Source organism: Barbatula barbatula (genome assembly GCF_947034865.1).
Source record: "Barbatula barbatula genome assembly, chromosome: 7".
Lineage (NCBI taxonomy): Eukaryota > Metazoa > Chordata > Actinopteri > Cypriniformes > Nemacheilidae > Barbatula > Barbatula barbatula.
Genome location: NC_136770.1, coordinates 22376325 through 22391998, shown reverse-complemented (window position 1 = coordinate 22391998; position 15674 = coordinate 22376325). Strand labels below are relative to the sequence as shown.

The window sequence follows — 15674 nt, the reverse complement described above, 5'->3', positions numbered from 1 at the left end:
GCTGAAGTGTTTGGTTATGCGCATAGAACAGAAGTTAGTGAGCAGTTACCACTGACAGGCCGTTACTAGCCCGGGATGATGGGGCAGATGTTACAGCACAGCTCAATCATTCATTGGTGGTTCAGAAAGACACCCGCATTTGATTGAATTGCCCATCCATCTTTCTGAGATAACAGTGATTATTGGGCAATTGACTCTTGGGTTGACTTTATGAAATATACATTACGAAAGATGGAGGAGTAACACTGCAAGGCCACCAGTATGATGATCAGTGCCATAAATCTTAAATTGGCTGTATATTTCAACTTTATGTAATATAATATACATAACTATGTCTTCAGAGGTGTATAAAGACTTTACATTACAAAGCGTTATGTTTACATTACCTTAGAATGAGCTATTCCTGTCTACATATGCCACGGGTCACCTTGCATGGAACTCGTCATGTTGTTTCTACAACAAATTTAAATAGTTACAAATTCCACTGAGATTGGGTTGAAAATACTGATAATTCAAGTAATCCCAGCACGATTTAAACAGTTTTGGTTGAACAGAAGAAATCAAATATGACCTCAAGAACCAAATAAGTTGACAGTCGTATATGTGACCCTGGACAACAAAACCAGTTTTAAGGGAAATTGATGTGAAGGCGAGATGTTTTACATCAGTTGAAAGCTTTCTATTGATGTGTGGTGTATTTGGACAGGACGATATCTGGCGGATATGTTTAAAACTGTAGAATCTGAGGGTGCAAAAAATCTAAATATTGAGAAGATTGCATTAGAAGTTGTTCATCACAGGCGCTGTAGCAGGCCATCCACTCACAAGAGGAAAGTGTTTTATATATTTACGGTAGAAAATTTACAAATTGTCTTCATGGAACATGATCTTTGCTTAATATCCTATTTTTGGCATAAAGGAAAAAACATAATTTCAACCCATACAATGTATTTTTGGCTGTTACTAAAAATTTTCCTGTGCTACTTAAGACACATATGTGCTAAACAATCAACATTTTCTTGATTTTCTGTTTTTAACTTTATCCGTTTATAACTTTATTTACATTTTTCAAAACGTTTTTTTTTTATTTCCAGCATTTGAAAACATTCCCATGACCCGTTCCCTTTTCCCATGACTAGTTTCAGCTTGGAGGTGTGTCATGGGCTTGATTTCCAAGGATCCCACGTGCTGATAAAATACCATAAATACCTTGAGTTCACCGTAAGCTGCTCTTATTGTTGTTCAAATGAATAAAAATATAAATAACTAGGTATATGTTTTTAAACTTATGGAAGTTTACTTATTTCGAAAAGTTATGGAATTCACATAGGGAGGTGAACATCAGCATGTGAGCACCGCAGGACGTTGTGATGCAATCCAAACTGTATTGAATGAAAATCCTCAGCCCTTATTGTCAAAGCTATCGAAATATTTGTGCATTGCTTTTATTTCAATTCGTGATTTCACTCTCGTCCTTATAGGGCTCAACAACATTTCTTTTGTGCAAAGGGATAGGCTGTATAAGCCGTCAGTGAAAGTCTTCAGGTCGTTCCATAACAATCTGAAATATGTGCTTTATTAAAAGTGTCAGTCTGTAAAATGATCAGTCGTCAGAAGTTGACAGGCCAAATACGGTTTGCATCTCGGCTTACTTAAAGTACATAGAATAAAAACATTGCTGTGAATTGCAATCCACTGAACCGAATGCACCATCGCCAGTCTTTGTGATTTCAAGCATCAAAAATGTAGTAGGGCATGTGCAGTAAGGTAAAGGCTAAAGTTTGGCATTTAAAGAAAGCGTTCAGCGCACAGTGAGACATTGTTTCTGGGAAGTCGGAGATCCTGGGGAATGAAGGGTTCAGTGAATGCGGGGTGGCACGCGTGGCGTCGGGTTGCGGGTCAGTTGTGGTCACCAAATGCTATGGGGCAACTGTGCCAACTCTCTTCCCTATATGGTCAAGAGAAACGGATGTAGTGTTCAACGTTCTGCTGATACAGGGCCCCGTGGCATCTGTGGTAGCTTCACTGAGTCGTTTTTACACCCGGTGCTACACTCTTTCTGAGTACGGTCTAAATGTGGGTGTACTATAGTAACGCCCTCTCTAACCTATCTGATTTCACTCCACTTTAAATCAAGTTCTCTGCTCGATCTTAGGTCACCTCTCACCCTCTCTCTCTCTGTAGTCTGGCTTTTCCAGCATTGCTCTTCCCTGACACTCTTTACTATCTAGAATTCCTAGAAATATACTGATGGGAACATTCAAAGAAGAGGCTCAAATAAGATCCTCCCCTTCACATTCCTGCCGAACACTCATGTGGGTGCCATGTGAATTTCACAGAAGGAGATTTAAACGTTGCCGGCGTTTGCCTCTCATATATTTTCCACTCAGAGTTGAGCTCAACCCAAAAATCAAGCACCTTCAAACAAATAGCGTCCCGTAATTTATGGAAAATGTGTATCATTCTCGTAGTTTTTGTAACTGATATAAAATCACAATCTTTCAAAGTGGGAAATTAAGACGACATGGGAACTTTCCAAAAGTGCCAAAATATTCTTAAAGGGATAGTTAACAACCAAAAATGTAATTCTGTCATTATTTACTTACCCTCTTGTCATTTCAAACCAAGTACGACTATCTTCCGCAGAACACAAAAGAAGATATTTTGAAGAAAGTTGGTTACCGAACAGCGGCGGCACCCATTTATTTCTTTTGTATGGACACAAAACCAATGCAAGTGAATAACATTCTTCAAAATATCTTTTGTGTTCTATGTAAGACAAAAGGTCATACGGGTTTGAAATGACATGAGTTTGAGTAAATTATGAACATTTTTCATTTGTAGGTGAACTATCCCTTTAAGGACCGATAAGCAGCGATGACCTTGATTCGCACTGTCTGCTGTAAACGCATACGTGGAACTCTCAAGGAGTTTTTATATCGGGACATAGTTTGAAGTTTCTCTTAGGAACCCTCACAGATGGAGAGTTTCCCTACTAACATAAACAGATGTTTCTTATAGAGAGACTGGAGGCCTGTGCGTGTGTGTGCGCGAGCGTGTGTGTTTGCATCTGTTTTTCATTCTAATACTGAGCTCCTTCTGTTCCTCTAGTTGTCTTGGATGGACATGCGTGTGTGGTTGTGTGTTCAATGACATTTTACATTCTCAATTTTACGAAGCCTCGTGGCGCTTAAGTTTTTCTAAAACAAACCAATGATGTATTGCGAGCATTTTTTCCACTCAGAGTTGGGTGGATTTTAGTAGTGGTACATTACGGGTTTGAATGCTTGAACAAAGCCCAACCGCTAACAAAACTGTCATCATGATCATATCTGTCACACAAATGATACACTGACATGATAGCATGAAATAACTATCTTAAAGGAACAGTTCAACCGAAAATTAAATCTAGTTATTTGTTCTCCATCAAGTCGTTCCAAATCTGTATAAATTAGTTTGTTCTGAATAAGACAGAGAAGGATATTTGGAAGAATGCTTGTAACAGTTCTTGGCCCAGTAGGAAAAATCGGTTTATTAATTTCCTTGTTCTGTTGAACACAAAAGAAGATGAATGTAGAAAAGCAAACCGTTCTGGGGCACATTTGACTACCATTGTCATTTTCCCTACCAGGGTAGTCAATGGTGGCCAAGAACTGTTTGGTTACAAGCATTCGTCCAAATTTATCCAGATTTGACAACTGTAAAAATGTGAAAAGGTACTAGATTTCACAACAGCTAAGTTCTGCATTGAGGCCTGAAACTGCACGATCAACGCAACAGATAAACAGATAAACTACATGTGAGAACGCACACAGAAGGCAACACGGGTGATTTGTTTAATAAACGTTATTGGTATTGTGCAACGTTATAATAAATGCTACTTTGTTATGGTTTCGATGAAGCTTGTTGAAATGTGAATGCGAGTTCTATTCAGTCAGTCTGTCTAAAAGAAATAAGCGTTGCATAAGTAACGTTCAGAACTGCTGTAGTGGCTGATTCATCCCTATTTGAGGGGCCCCTGCTATAGGCTCTCAACTGTAAGTGGTGTGTGGTCGAATAGACAGTGTATCAAAAGCAGAAGTGAAACATGTCACAGCAGAAAGAGTAACAGTAAACTTGGGTGTGCTTCTTTGAAAATCTTGAATGAATACTTTCAATATTACTAGACCACTATGATCTCATTAGGTTTATGCCTAAATCGTCTAATAATACAATTAATGGATAAAATGAATATGTCATATGTCGTTTCATACATACACTTTATCACATAGTTAAATTGGATGGTATAGTGTAGTGTAGGCCTTAAAATGATCATTTTATATGGAACATAACAAAAGAAAAAATGAAAGAAAGCTTTAAATAAACAAAAAAATCCAAGCTTCATCCGTGGCAATTTACTAATGAGGAAGCATTCGACATTCTTCCTTATAGGAGCCAAAATGTTTACTATTTTCCAATAAAAAATTCAGAAAAATATGGTTGCAGATCTTCTGAAAAATGTGTTTTAATCGTAACTCAGTCATGACCATAAAGGGTGACTAATAAAAATGATTTATGGAAAAAATGCAAGGTTTCAAAATGACAGCAGCAATACGCCTATTTCAGACCCCCTTTGTTTGGCCTATAGTCATTGACTTCTGCTAAATAATGCTGTCATTCGCTTTGCAAACACACAACAAAAAGTGCACGCTTGTGTGTGTTTGATGTTTAAATGTATCTTACAACTTCTTACAAAGGGGAAATTCAACCCACCAAAAAAAGGATACAGGTAACTTCAAATCAGTCACAAAGGAAGGTGATTCTATAAAAATCCATATCGGTTTCTGAGGAATTTCCCTCTTTCGTTGAGGGATCAGTTACAGTCTGCGTGAGCACAGATATACTGATGTTCATTAGGACCCCTGTGGGGGAGCAAGTTCTCAGTTTAAAAGAGCTACTATCACCAAATTACAGACGACCATGCAACACATACACTATACCTCCCCCAACACATACCACACACTTCTAAGGAACGTTGTGGCTGCTTCTTTAGCAATGCTTGGTCGCCTGCTGAGAACATTGAAGTATGGGGTCTTATCTCCCCCGTCTTCCTGCTTTGGCACCCCTCACCACAGATGACAATATTATCAGGGAAAACAGTAAAACCACAACATTTGTGAATCACTCTTACAACACCTTGTGGTAGTTCTCGGTATGAGGAACCTGGTGTCCAGTCGAGACAAGCTGACATAAGTCGAGTCGGCGAGGTTAGAGGTCAGACTTTCTCAGCAACCTCTACGAGAAGATGGATCCTATTTTAAAACCAGACATGGTTTGGTGCAGATTTAGGTGGCCCTTGGGTCAGCCTCGGCCAAGATGCACGACTCAAGTAACATTACACATCAAATGAACACAAACGTGATGTAGAATCAAAAGTTGAAAGTCGTATACCGTTAAAAGGATTTCACCCAAAAATCATCATATGTTTTTCTAAAATGTATTTTTATGTGGAAGACAAAAGAAGATATTTTGAGATATGTCTCAGTGGGTTTGTGTTCATGCAATTGAAGTCAACGGGGGTCAATGTTGTATAATAACCAACGTTCTTTCAAATATATTTTGTGTTCTGCAGAAGAACGTGATACAGGCCACAAGCATTTGAAAGAAACGCACTCTTGTACAACGATATTAGCTTTATTTTATATCTTGTCTATAAGGAAAACGAAAAGAACACGTGCGTATCTTCTCTCTACAGCTACTCTTTATTTGCTCAGTCAACACTGTACAGACTCCACCTTGGTCACACAATGTACTTAAGCAATTTCCACCTGCCGAACGCTACAATATGACAGCGTGTGAAAGTAGCCTTTGTGCACCTTATGCTTATCTCAGTGTACATCCGTCTTTACCTCATACAATCCTGATAAGAGCGAAAACTCTTAGAAGTGCTTTACGATCGCCACGTTTCCTTATAGATGTTCCCAACAATCGTTTTCCTTGTTCAGTGAAAGCAACCGATTTGAATTGCCTGTCCAAATGGCTGAAACCTGTAGCCGGACAGCATGTGGGAGCTATTGTGGAAATAGCTAGAAGCAATACGTACGGCCGATGCAGGACATTTAAACACGGACTCCATGATGCTTCCCGTTGAGCTTAATAACCACACACAGCCACCGCAAACCACATCAAAGTCGTTTCTCTCTAAAGTGTATCCCTGTCAAAGTCAGAAATTAACAACGTAAAGCCGCACATATATCTTTCTTCTTTCCCATGTCCAAACACTGTCCGTCCCTTTAAGCACAGCTTTTCGTATTCATTGCATTTATTTGCGCTTCCTTGCGAAATGGATTGCAGATCAAAGTGCAAAAACCCCAGATTGCATGGGACTAATATAGAATACTTATGTTAAACACCGCACGCTTAGAAGGAAAGTAAACCAAGCGGTGTTGTAACCCTGCCCGGGGTTCACTAGGGCTTGGCACACTGGCATCATTCCGTCTCTGACCTCTAGATGGCACACTGGCCGTTTCGCTCCTCAAGGACATTTAAAGGAATGCTCGTTTCATTGTTCTCTAAATAGTTTGGGGTCGAATATTGCTACCATCACCATTGCAGGACAATCTCTACATGCATGCGTGAGAACTCGCGAAGCGTGCAAGAATCTGCCCGTATGTTGAATTCAAGAGACTCATAAATCACTCGTGTCACCTGAGGAAAGCACGTGTTGAGCAGGAAGTCTTTTGTTACGTGATCTCCGAATACGTCTATAATATCTACTAACCGTCTGTCAATATATTCCCTGCCAAATGTATTCGCCGTAAGGTTAAACTGGTACATGCACGTATGTGTGTACTTTGGTGTAGCGCAAGATCTTTGTGCAGTTTAGGGGTGTGTATTTAAGAACGCTATGTCCTTATACGTATCTTACGCGCCAAAACAGACCACACGACAACGTGATCTCTTCTCGTTTCTTTCTCTTTTTTATAGCCACTACTATCGCCATTGCAAAGCAAACGCAGCACCCGGCATTTGTGAACTCGCACACGTGCGTTAGCCAGAACCCGCCGTCCCTTTCTTGGAATTTTACGGTTCATTGAGTACACGATCCCTCCGCCGGGCACTAGGTCGGCCGCGCATCGCGTGGACTCAACGCCGGTTCCGTACTTGCTTTTGCGTAAAGGATTTAATCAAACGACGGAACGAAGACCGTAATTTGGCGTGGCTGTGATGCCGGTTTGAATTCACCCTTTGTCGAATACGTTTTGGCGCGAGTTTGCGTACGCGGACGGACACGGCAGTGCGTCGGCCTTTAAATTTAAATGGTCCCAGTTTGCCGGTCGCCACACCCACTACTTTCTTCGGTACGCGTGGGCGCTGTCATGCCGCAACGAGGGCTTGCGGTTCTTGTACGTTTTTAAATTCATTTTAACCGAGCGATCGTTTCGGAGTCGAGCACGCCGTTTGCTGACATTTGCTGGTTGTTTTTTCGACGCGATTTGTGGAGAAAGGTAAGATGTGACTTTTGCTCTCGTGCATGTGGTGCGACCGGTACCGGCTTCAGCCAGATGATACTACAACGCGAACCTCTGATCTCTTTGCCGTCGCACGATATGCGTTACACGGTACGCAAAAACGCGCTCGAGTATTGTTTAACGTGTCGTTTTGATCATTTTCGTGACGTTCTTTTTGTATTTAATATGTAATACAACGAATGCATAAGAAAAGCAACTGTCGTTTAGTTCGCAGCATTGGTTCGACTTCATTTGTGCTGGTCAACTCATATTTTATTTACGATTTTTAGTTTTATTGGTGTCGTAACTTAAGCCCAAGGGCGTTGTTAAACACTTAACGCGTTAGGGCATTCAGTTCAGACTTTATCACAAAACTTTGCTCATTGATCGCAAATTGCATCTAACTGGACTTTAATTGTAAAGTCGCATTTTTTCACCTCGCAAATTTGTTGGAAACTTGCGCGGAATGAAACCCTCGTGCCGGGTCTTTCCAGCTGTTCGGTAACGTCACGTAACCGTAACACCGCCCCGTGGGCGGGGCCGACCATTGTAAACACGAATAAATAGTCGCGCTTGCCGGGAAACTTTACAATCGGCTGTGCGCACAGAACAACATTCGCAGGCCGTCACACAACGCATCGGATTCTCTTTGGATATATCGTTTTGATATTTATTTCAAGGATTTTGCTCTCGCGCAGGTTTTAAGATGCTGCAGGCTTGTTCTCCGTCGCACGACTGGCTCTGCGAGTCGGAACCGCTGCTTTTTGACGACGAGTTTTGCCAGATTCTCATGAAAGATTTGCAGTCCATCCCCACGCCGCCACAGTCTCCACCGATGAAGCCCGGACTCTGCAAACCTCTGTCCACGGTGGAGCAGTTGGAGTTGGTATCTGAACTTTTGATGGAGGACAGCGACTTCCACTTGGACTGGAATTGCGATTTCACGGCTGCTGCGTCGGCGGCAGAGGATCCGCTGCCGGACGATTGTCTGTGGCACACCGGCGGGGATAAACAGATGGAGGATAAACTTTCAGCCGTCCTCTCCACGAGTCCCCTGCTATCCGATATTGACACTCAGATTTTTGCTGAAATCGCGGGCTCTACGTTGGATTGCCACAATGTGGCGCTCGCCTGTCAGGCTCTGGAGAGCGACGATTTACCTCTGGAGAGAGAGGAACAGATCGAGTCCACATCTGACTATGGTTCACTGTCCACTGGTGGAGAATCGTCTGCTAGTGATTCTGGTGAGTCTTTATCATTTACAAAATCTTCTAATGGTTGCAATGTACATTGATTTGAATGCTCTCTAATGGTATTCAGTTGGGGTCTGTTGGAACCGGTAGAATAAAGTTTGAAGCTTTTTTATTGTCACAAAACTTTGATGGTCATCAGAATATTCATTTTTATGAGTATAAAAGCACAACTTTCTTATTTTCTTCTCTTGAATGTGTGGGTAGGATAAAAAAACGTTATAAAAACAGCACCCCCTACTGTATAACAGTAAAAAACATTGATTACCGGAATTTTCTGTCTATGAAAAGGATTTCTCATTAACAAATTTGCGTTTAATATGTTTCAAGTTAAGTTTAATAAATCGTATCTATCTTCATTTCCACAGATGAGGAGATTGACGTCGTGACCGTCAGGCGGTCAAGCGCATTGACACGCTCACAACATCAACAGCTTCTGGAGGAGCAGCAGCGTGCTCTCAAGCGCCATCATTTTGAAATTCAACAACAACACAACTACGCAGCGCCACGGCCAGCTTCCCCTCCTCCTGCCCCGCCCTCTCCGTCTTCCACCCCTTCTCTCAAGCGCAGCCGCGTGCTTGGAGATTCCCACCGGAGCGCCCTGAGCTCGGGGCGCTCCCGCAACCTCGCTTCACGGCAAGGGGCGGATATGGAGGACGAGGAGGAGAGACGGAGGACTCACAACGTGATGGAGAGGCAAAGGCGCAACGAGCTGAAGAACTGCTTTCTGAGACTGCGGGACCACGTGCCCGAACTGTCCAGTAACGACAAGGCTTCAAAGGTTGTGATTTTGAAGCGAGCTAAAGATAGCATCAGAAATCTGGAAGCAGAGAACAAGAGACAAATTCAGGAATTGGAGAGGCTTGAAGCGAGGAATCTCCGGTTGAAAGCAAGACTAGACGAGATTAAACGACGTTGAACTTTGGGGGAAGACAAATGTTTGGGACTACATTAACCAGCTTTGGTTGCTGGTCAGAAGACCGTAACGGAGATGTGTACAAGCAAAGCAACACTTGTTGACTGACTGAAAACATATACCTCAATGTCTCAATGGAGAGTTTGGATTGTTCCGTTTGAAAACACGCATGGTCAATGCAAGAATTGTTCTCAGTGTGGTGACTTTGCCAAAGTCATATGTTCACGAGTCTTAATGTTTCATATACTGTATGTTTAAAGATTAATTCATTGCCAGTTAAAATCCTTGTTAGCCTTAAAGTGACTAAATCAACATTACGCGTTTTACAGTTTCTTGTTAGCACACCGTTATGCTTGTAACATTTGGGCTGGATCCAAAGGATGTTAAAAACAAGGGTCTGAATGTAATCGGTTTAAATTTTAAGATGGCCTTGATGTTAACTGGAAATTTAAAGTATATTGGATTTCCTGCATAGCTTATGTTGCGGTTTGGAGTTAAGGGGCGTGTTCATCACACTCTTGTTTTCAACTCCACGTGTCTTGCTCTGTTCATTGTACTTTGTCATTCATTGTATGTTCCTTCCCATTTTTTTGGCTACCTCTACCAGGAGAATTCCTGGTTACTTTATTGCCTTCATAATGGCAAGTGTACAATTTTTTTTCATGTAAATACAACCTGTTAATTATGTATCATAAATTATTTAGTCTTTTTCTTGGTTTATTTGCAGGTTTTGAAAAAATAGTTCTGTTCTCATCTGCACTTTGTTTTATAAAGTAATAAAGAATGGGCAATATAACATGTTTGTGTTTGGGTGTGTGTATTGGTGCCATCCTATAAATCATTCGTCTTATCAGCAGACTGTTAAGAGGAAGGTGTGGCTTTCTGGCAGGTCAAATTTTTGGCAGGTCAAAACCTTTGAAGAATGTGAATGTTTGTGAGCCGTGATAGAAATCTGGTCAAGGTAACAGGGGTGGTTATCATCTACTGACCTGATTGCAGTGGATCAATAAAAATGATTTGTTATCTAATAGCACTAACCCACATAAATTTAACCACATTCTGTTTTTTAGTCACATTTAATCATGAGAACTTCACTTTAAAGTTCTTGCCAAATGTTAAACTTCGATATCTAGTCAACTGGAATCTGAAAGAGACGTCATGTATAAGATGAGGTCTCTGAAACTGATTATATGGTGTAACGGAGCAGGTCTTCCCACCAGAAGTTGTAAAACATTCAAAAGCGTTAGAACTCTCAGGGGAGATTCTTTCTGGTTGCGTCATTTGCATATCTGAAGGAATATTTGAAAGTCAAATTCTTACCTATGGGAAAAATAGCATTGGTATGAGGAACCTGGTGTAAATGTTTAATTTATTGGCCTAGTTGGTTTGAGGTGCATGATTTTGAGAGATTTCATAAACAAAGTAAAATAAGTGATACACACACAAATGGCAACCTGATCTCACCGGAATCGCTATTTTACGAGGTGGCTTTGTACGTGTTGAATCGTAATAAAAACATCCGGTTACTAGAAAAAAGCAAAAGTAAAGCCGCTGGGGCAAAAGCAATAACGAAAATACTCTGGTCATATCAAGACTGGACTATAATTCTCTACTGGCCGGCCTTCGAAGCAATGCAGGCAAACCCTTGCAAATGACCAAGAATGCAGCTGCTCGTACAAAACATACGAATACTAGAAAAAAGCAATAGTGAAAACGCTGGGGCAAAAGCAAATACAAAAATGTATGCATGAGATCGTACGAATTAGCCACATCATCAAGTTGTTGAACATACTCTGATAAACTTAAACCGAGCAACTATATTTGAAGAGTTTGGTATCAAAATTAGATAACTTGTTTGTTTGATGATTTAAGCCATAATAACACAATAAAAACATGATAACATCATTAAAAACAAGATTTGTAGACATTGAGTTATCTCATTTTGTAAGCAAACACTTCATTTTTATTTGATTATTAATTCATGTTTTATTTTATTGATGAAGATAAAACTGCGGAAGAACGTTTTATCTATCAGTGCAGTGAAAAACATACCAACACACTACAATAAGAACATTTATTTTAGTTTGGCCTATTAAATCTATTTAGATATCATTGTTACGCACCAGTACACCAAGACTAGTTCACTTTGTAAATGTAAGTTACAGTACTTGGCAAAAAGGTGATTCTAATTCTTAGACTTAAAGTGACCGTTCTCCATCTCTCATAATCTAAATCATGACCGGGCCCAAAGCCTCTATGAGTGGGATTTGGATCCACATTACACCTTTAAAGCCCTTTCATCTTTTGTGCTCATGGATGCATTGGGGGGAATGAAAGCGAGGCGTGTCTCCTGACGATCTACATTGTGAATTCTGCATTCCGCCTTTAAATATGTAAATGTCCTGTCATCCAGATAACTGGCCCCTAAAAGTCTTAGACGTGGAGGTGCTAAAGGAACGGGTCGAGCCAGGCAAGAGCATTAAAGATGAGATTTTAAAGAAAGATTACAATCTGTTTCCAAAACTCGCATGCTTCGTTTCAACGGCCAGTTTCAAACTATCACTTAGATTTGGTTAGAAAACAAATCAAATTGTGGTTTCTTAAGCATAAATTAAACAAATGACAGATTAGGCAAATTTCTTATTCAAATCTCCCAAGCCAGCCGTTACATGTCATTTGGTGTGTGATGTAAATGTGAGGCACAAAAGTGAGAAAATCTGTGAGAAGGTTAAACACATACAGGTCCAGGCATGTTAATCTCGTACCCTGAAGCTGTGTAGGAAGGAAGAAACAAAGATTCCAGGGATTCAAAAACTCTCAGGAACATCACTTCAGATCCTAAATGATAAAAAAAACGTTTGGAATACGCAAGAGATATGCATCTGTTTACTTTAGCCTGAGATTCGTCACAACAAGTATTTCTGTGAAAACTCACGAGTTCTGCTCCAGCCAACCTTGGGAAATAGTTTGTGTGACTCTTCAGGTTTGTTGAACTGAATAAGACCAGAAGTAAACTTTTGATCACTTTGATCACAAATATCACTCCAGCCCATCATGAAATTAAACGCTGATGACGTCTCTTTCCCCAAAGCATTGTTTTTGAAAGCCTTTCTTTTTTTTCAGAAGAAGAACCTACAAGATGTGATACATCTGTCACTACGTGGCAATTTTGCCCTTTTTCTCTAATGTGTGTGAAACCGGGTTTACCAGCGTTTTGTAGGTTTAAGTGCATTGGAGTTTCTGCCTGTTGGTCTGATGTGGATTGACGCTGTTGTGTTTGCTGTCATCACACAGAAGTGTCAAACCATATGTTCTTTCGCGGAAAGGTGACAACAGACACGGGTCATGTTTGCACTGGGAATGTCTCCGTTTTGTGTTCCTAGTATAAAATAAAAAGTGGAATTAGGAGCTGATTCTGATTATTTTCAGTCTATGTTTGAATAAACGGATCAATTTTGTTTAATTCTGTGAACTAGAGATACATTTCTTCCAAATTTCACATGAAAATATAGTTTTTGTATGCATTTATTTGGATGAAAAAGAGACAGGACAAGCTAGTCAAAACAGCAAAAAGATCCAATATTTGCAAATCTTGAATAATGCCAATGTTTTTTCGGTAAAAAAAATGCAATGTTTCCATTCTCTCAGTCTGCCGTTGGGCCATTTTAGTTATTCCTGATGTCCAGAGATGCAGATTAAAGGCAAAACAGGAGTGACCTCTTAATGTTTCCCGCATCTATACGGCACATCCCAAAATATAATAACCACACCCCAATGCATCTTCATTTACAGTTTTGGGTTCAGTAGATCCTTTAATCCAAACATTTTATCCCTGGCTTCATTCCCTGAGAGTTCAACTCATGAATTTGTCGTTGTTAGCGTCATGCGGTCTTGAGCAATGAGGACAGGTGTGGGATCAGTTCGGGGTTGGGATTCACCCTCTGGGCTGTGGTAGAAGGGGACAGTCTTGGATATGCATGTGGGTCAGGGAAGAGATTTCAACACAGTTGCATATGAATGCGGGTCCTCATGTTTGTCTCGGGCTGTGATTTATGAAGACAAACCATGCAGAAACCACACAGCTAAAGTTAGTACATCCCAAAGCACATCTTCCTTGCCCTCACAACTGGCATTGGAAAACAGCACAGCTGTACTAGAAATTTCCAGAGAGCATTAAAAAAACATGACATTTCATCTTATTCCTTACACAATGTCATCGATATACATTTTACGTTCACAGGTAGCTTTAGCCTTTATCTAAGAAAATAACAGTACACTAAAGCTATATGTTATACCAGTATGTCCGTTAACTGGGATTTGAACCCATGAGCTTTGCACTGAACACAATGATCTAGTTAAAGGAACAATTCACTCCAAAATTCTGTCTTCATTTACACATCCCCAAATTGTAATCTGGATAAAAGTCAGAAAGATATTTGGAAGAATGCTTGCCACAAAACAGTTCTTGGCCGCCATTGACTATCATAGTAAGAAACATAACAATTGTAGTCACATCGCAACAACCACTCGAACTTGCAGGTATGTGCTCTACAACATCAGGAAAATCAAGGCGTTCCTGTCAGAGCATGCCTCTCAGCCACTAGTCCGAGCTCTGGGCATATCAAGACTGGACTACTGCAATTCTCTACTGGCCGGCCTTCGAAGCAATGCAGTCAAGCCCTTGCAAATGACCAAGAATGCAGCTGCACGTCTAGTTTTCAATCAGTCTAAAAGAACCCATGTCACACCCCTCCTGATTTAACTTCACTGGCTGCCAGACACCGCACCCAAATCAAGTTTAAATCGCTGACACTGGGTTTCAACCTTAACTCACCGCTCCAGGTATACATCCCCTCATGTCACCTGCGATCTGAAAAAGAGCAACGCCAGGTTGTTCCATCACAGCGAGGCACCCAATCGTTTGCGAAAACCTTTTCTCATTCGGTTCCCCTGTGGTGGAATAACCTGCCAGCCTCCTACCAAACTGCTGCATCCCTCACAACCTAATGTAATGTAGTAAAAAGTGCCCCAGAACTATTTCCTTTCCTACATTCTTTATAGTAGTTAAAGTAACATTAAAAGAGCATTTTATCAACATTGGTAAACGTATCAAAGACATTGTAAATAAAATTCTTAAAATGTTCAGATACATTTAACTTAACGAGAATATTTGCGTATGTTCCAGAACAAGAATCTGTCAACTGTGTTTTCACTTTCATCATCAATGACTAATAAAATTCAAGTCATACTGTCATCAAAAGTGCCGACTGCCATGTGTTTAATCCTTTCCACGTATTTAATCTAATCTAATTTAATCATGTAGTCGAAATAGCACAACAAAGCAGTTTATCTGAACTATCATAGCCTAAAACTATAAATCTTATCAACTAAACCTTATTGTCGAAACGATTAGCGGTTTCAAGGAATTACCAGCACTTCATTTAAATACAAAGTAGCTTTATCTTAATCCCAATCTAAACCTGTTTGAGAGTGGTTCATATTTCATTTTGTTTTCTGGATTAAGAAACATGAATTCTATAATTAGTGTAAAGGCTAAAATGCTTCATCAACACAATCTCATGAGATTTCGTAACTTTACGAGGCGGTGGAATTTGAACGATATGCTTTTGCATTGTTGACGTTTAGGTTTAGGGGTTGGGGCTAAACATGTTTGTATGATAAACATCATACGATTTCACTCAAATTATCCACCTCTTCAAAATCAAGTTGGCTAATAATTTTTTTGTGTCTTCCTTTACGATAAGCCCGACGCGAAACTACACTTTAATAACCCCGCCTTCAAATGTCCTTTTGGTCAGAGTTCAGTAATCCCACCGAGATGAGTTTAAGGGTGAACGGAGGTTTTAAGGTCACCCCCTAATGAATTCTAATCCCCCAGAGGTTAAAGGTCACCTTGTATACACTTTCCAGGGCATAAGAAGGTTCTTTCTTTTGTGGATGTTAAACCCCCTTTTATTCATGCCCTCAAACGATAATGGGAGAGCAGTCACAGTAAGA

At 40.4% G+C, this 15674-nt stretch overlaps 1 protein-coding gene across 3 annotated transcripts; it reads left to right on the top strand.

Moving 5' to 3' along the window:
• The first annotated feature begins 6473 nt into the window (after window positions 1-6473).
• On the top strand, window positions 6474-10454 carry mych (myelocytomatosis oncogene homolog). Of its 3 annotated transcripts, none has more exons than XM_079460397.1 (3): window positions 6474-6647; window positions 8189-8734; window positions 9109-10454. In XM_079460397.1, exons 1-3 carry the CDS (start codon window positions 6611-6613, stop codon window positions 9657-9659), a joined length of 1134 nt encoding a protein of 377 aa, XP_079316523.1. In that variant the 5' UTR covers window positions 6474-6610; the 3' UTR covers window positions 9660-10454. The 3 variants fall into 3 exon arrangements, with proteins under 3 accessions (XP_079316523.1, XP_079316525.1, XP_079316524.1); XM_079460399.1 differs by lacking the exon at window positions 6474-6647 and adding an exon at window positions 6699-6867; XM_079460398.1 differs by lacking the exon at window positions 6474-6647 and adding an exon at window positions 6699-7487.
• Window positions 10455-15674: the final 5220 nt, after the last annotated feature.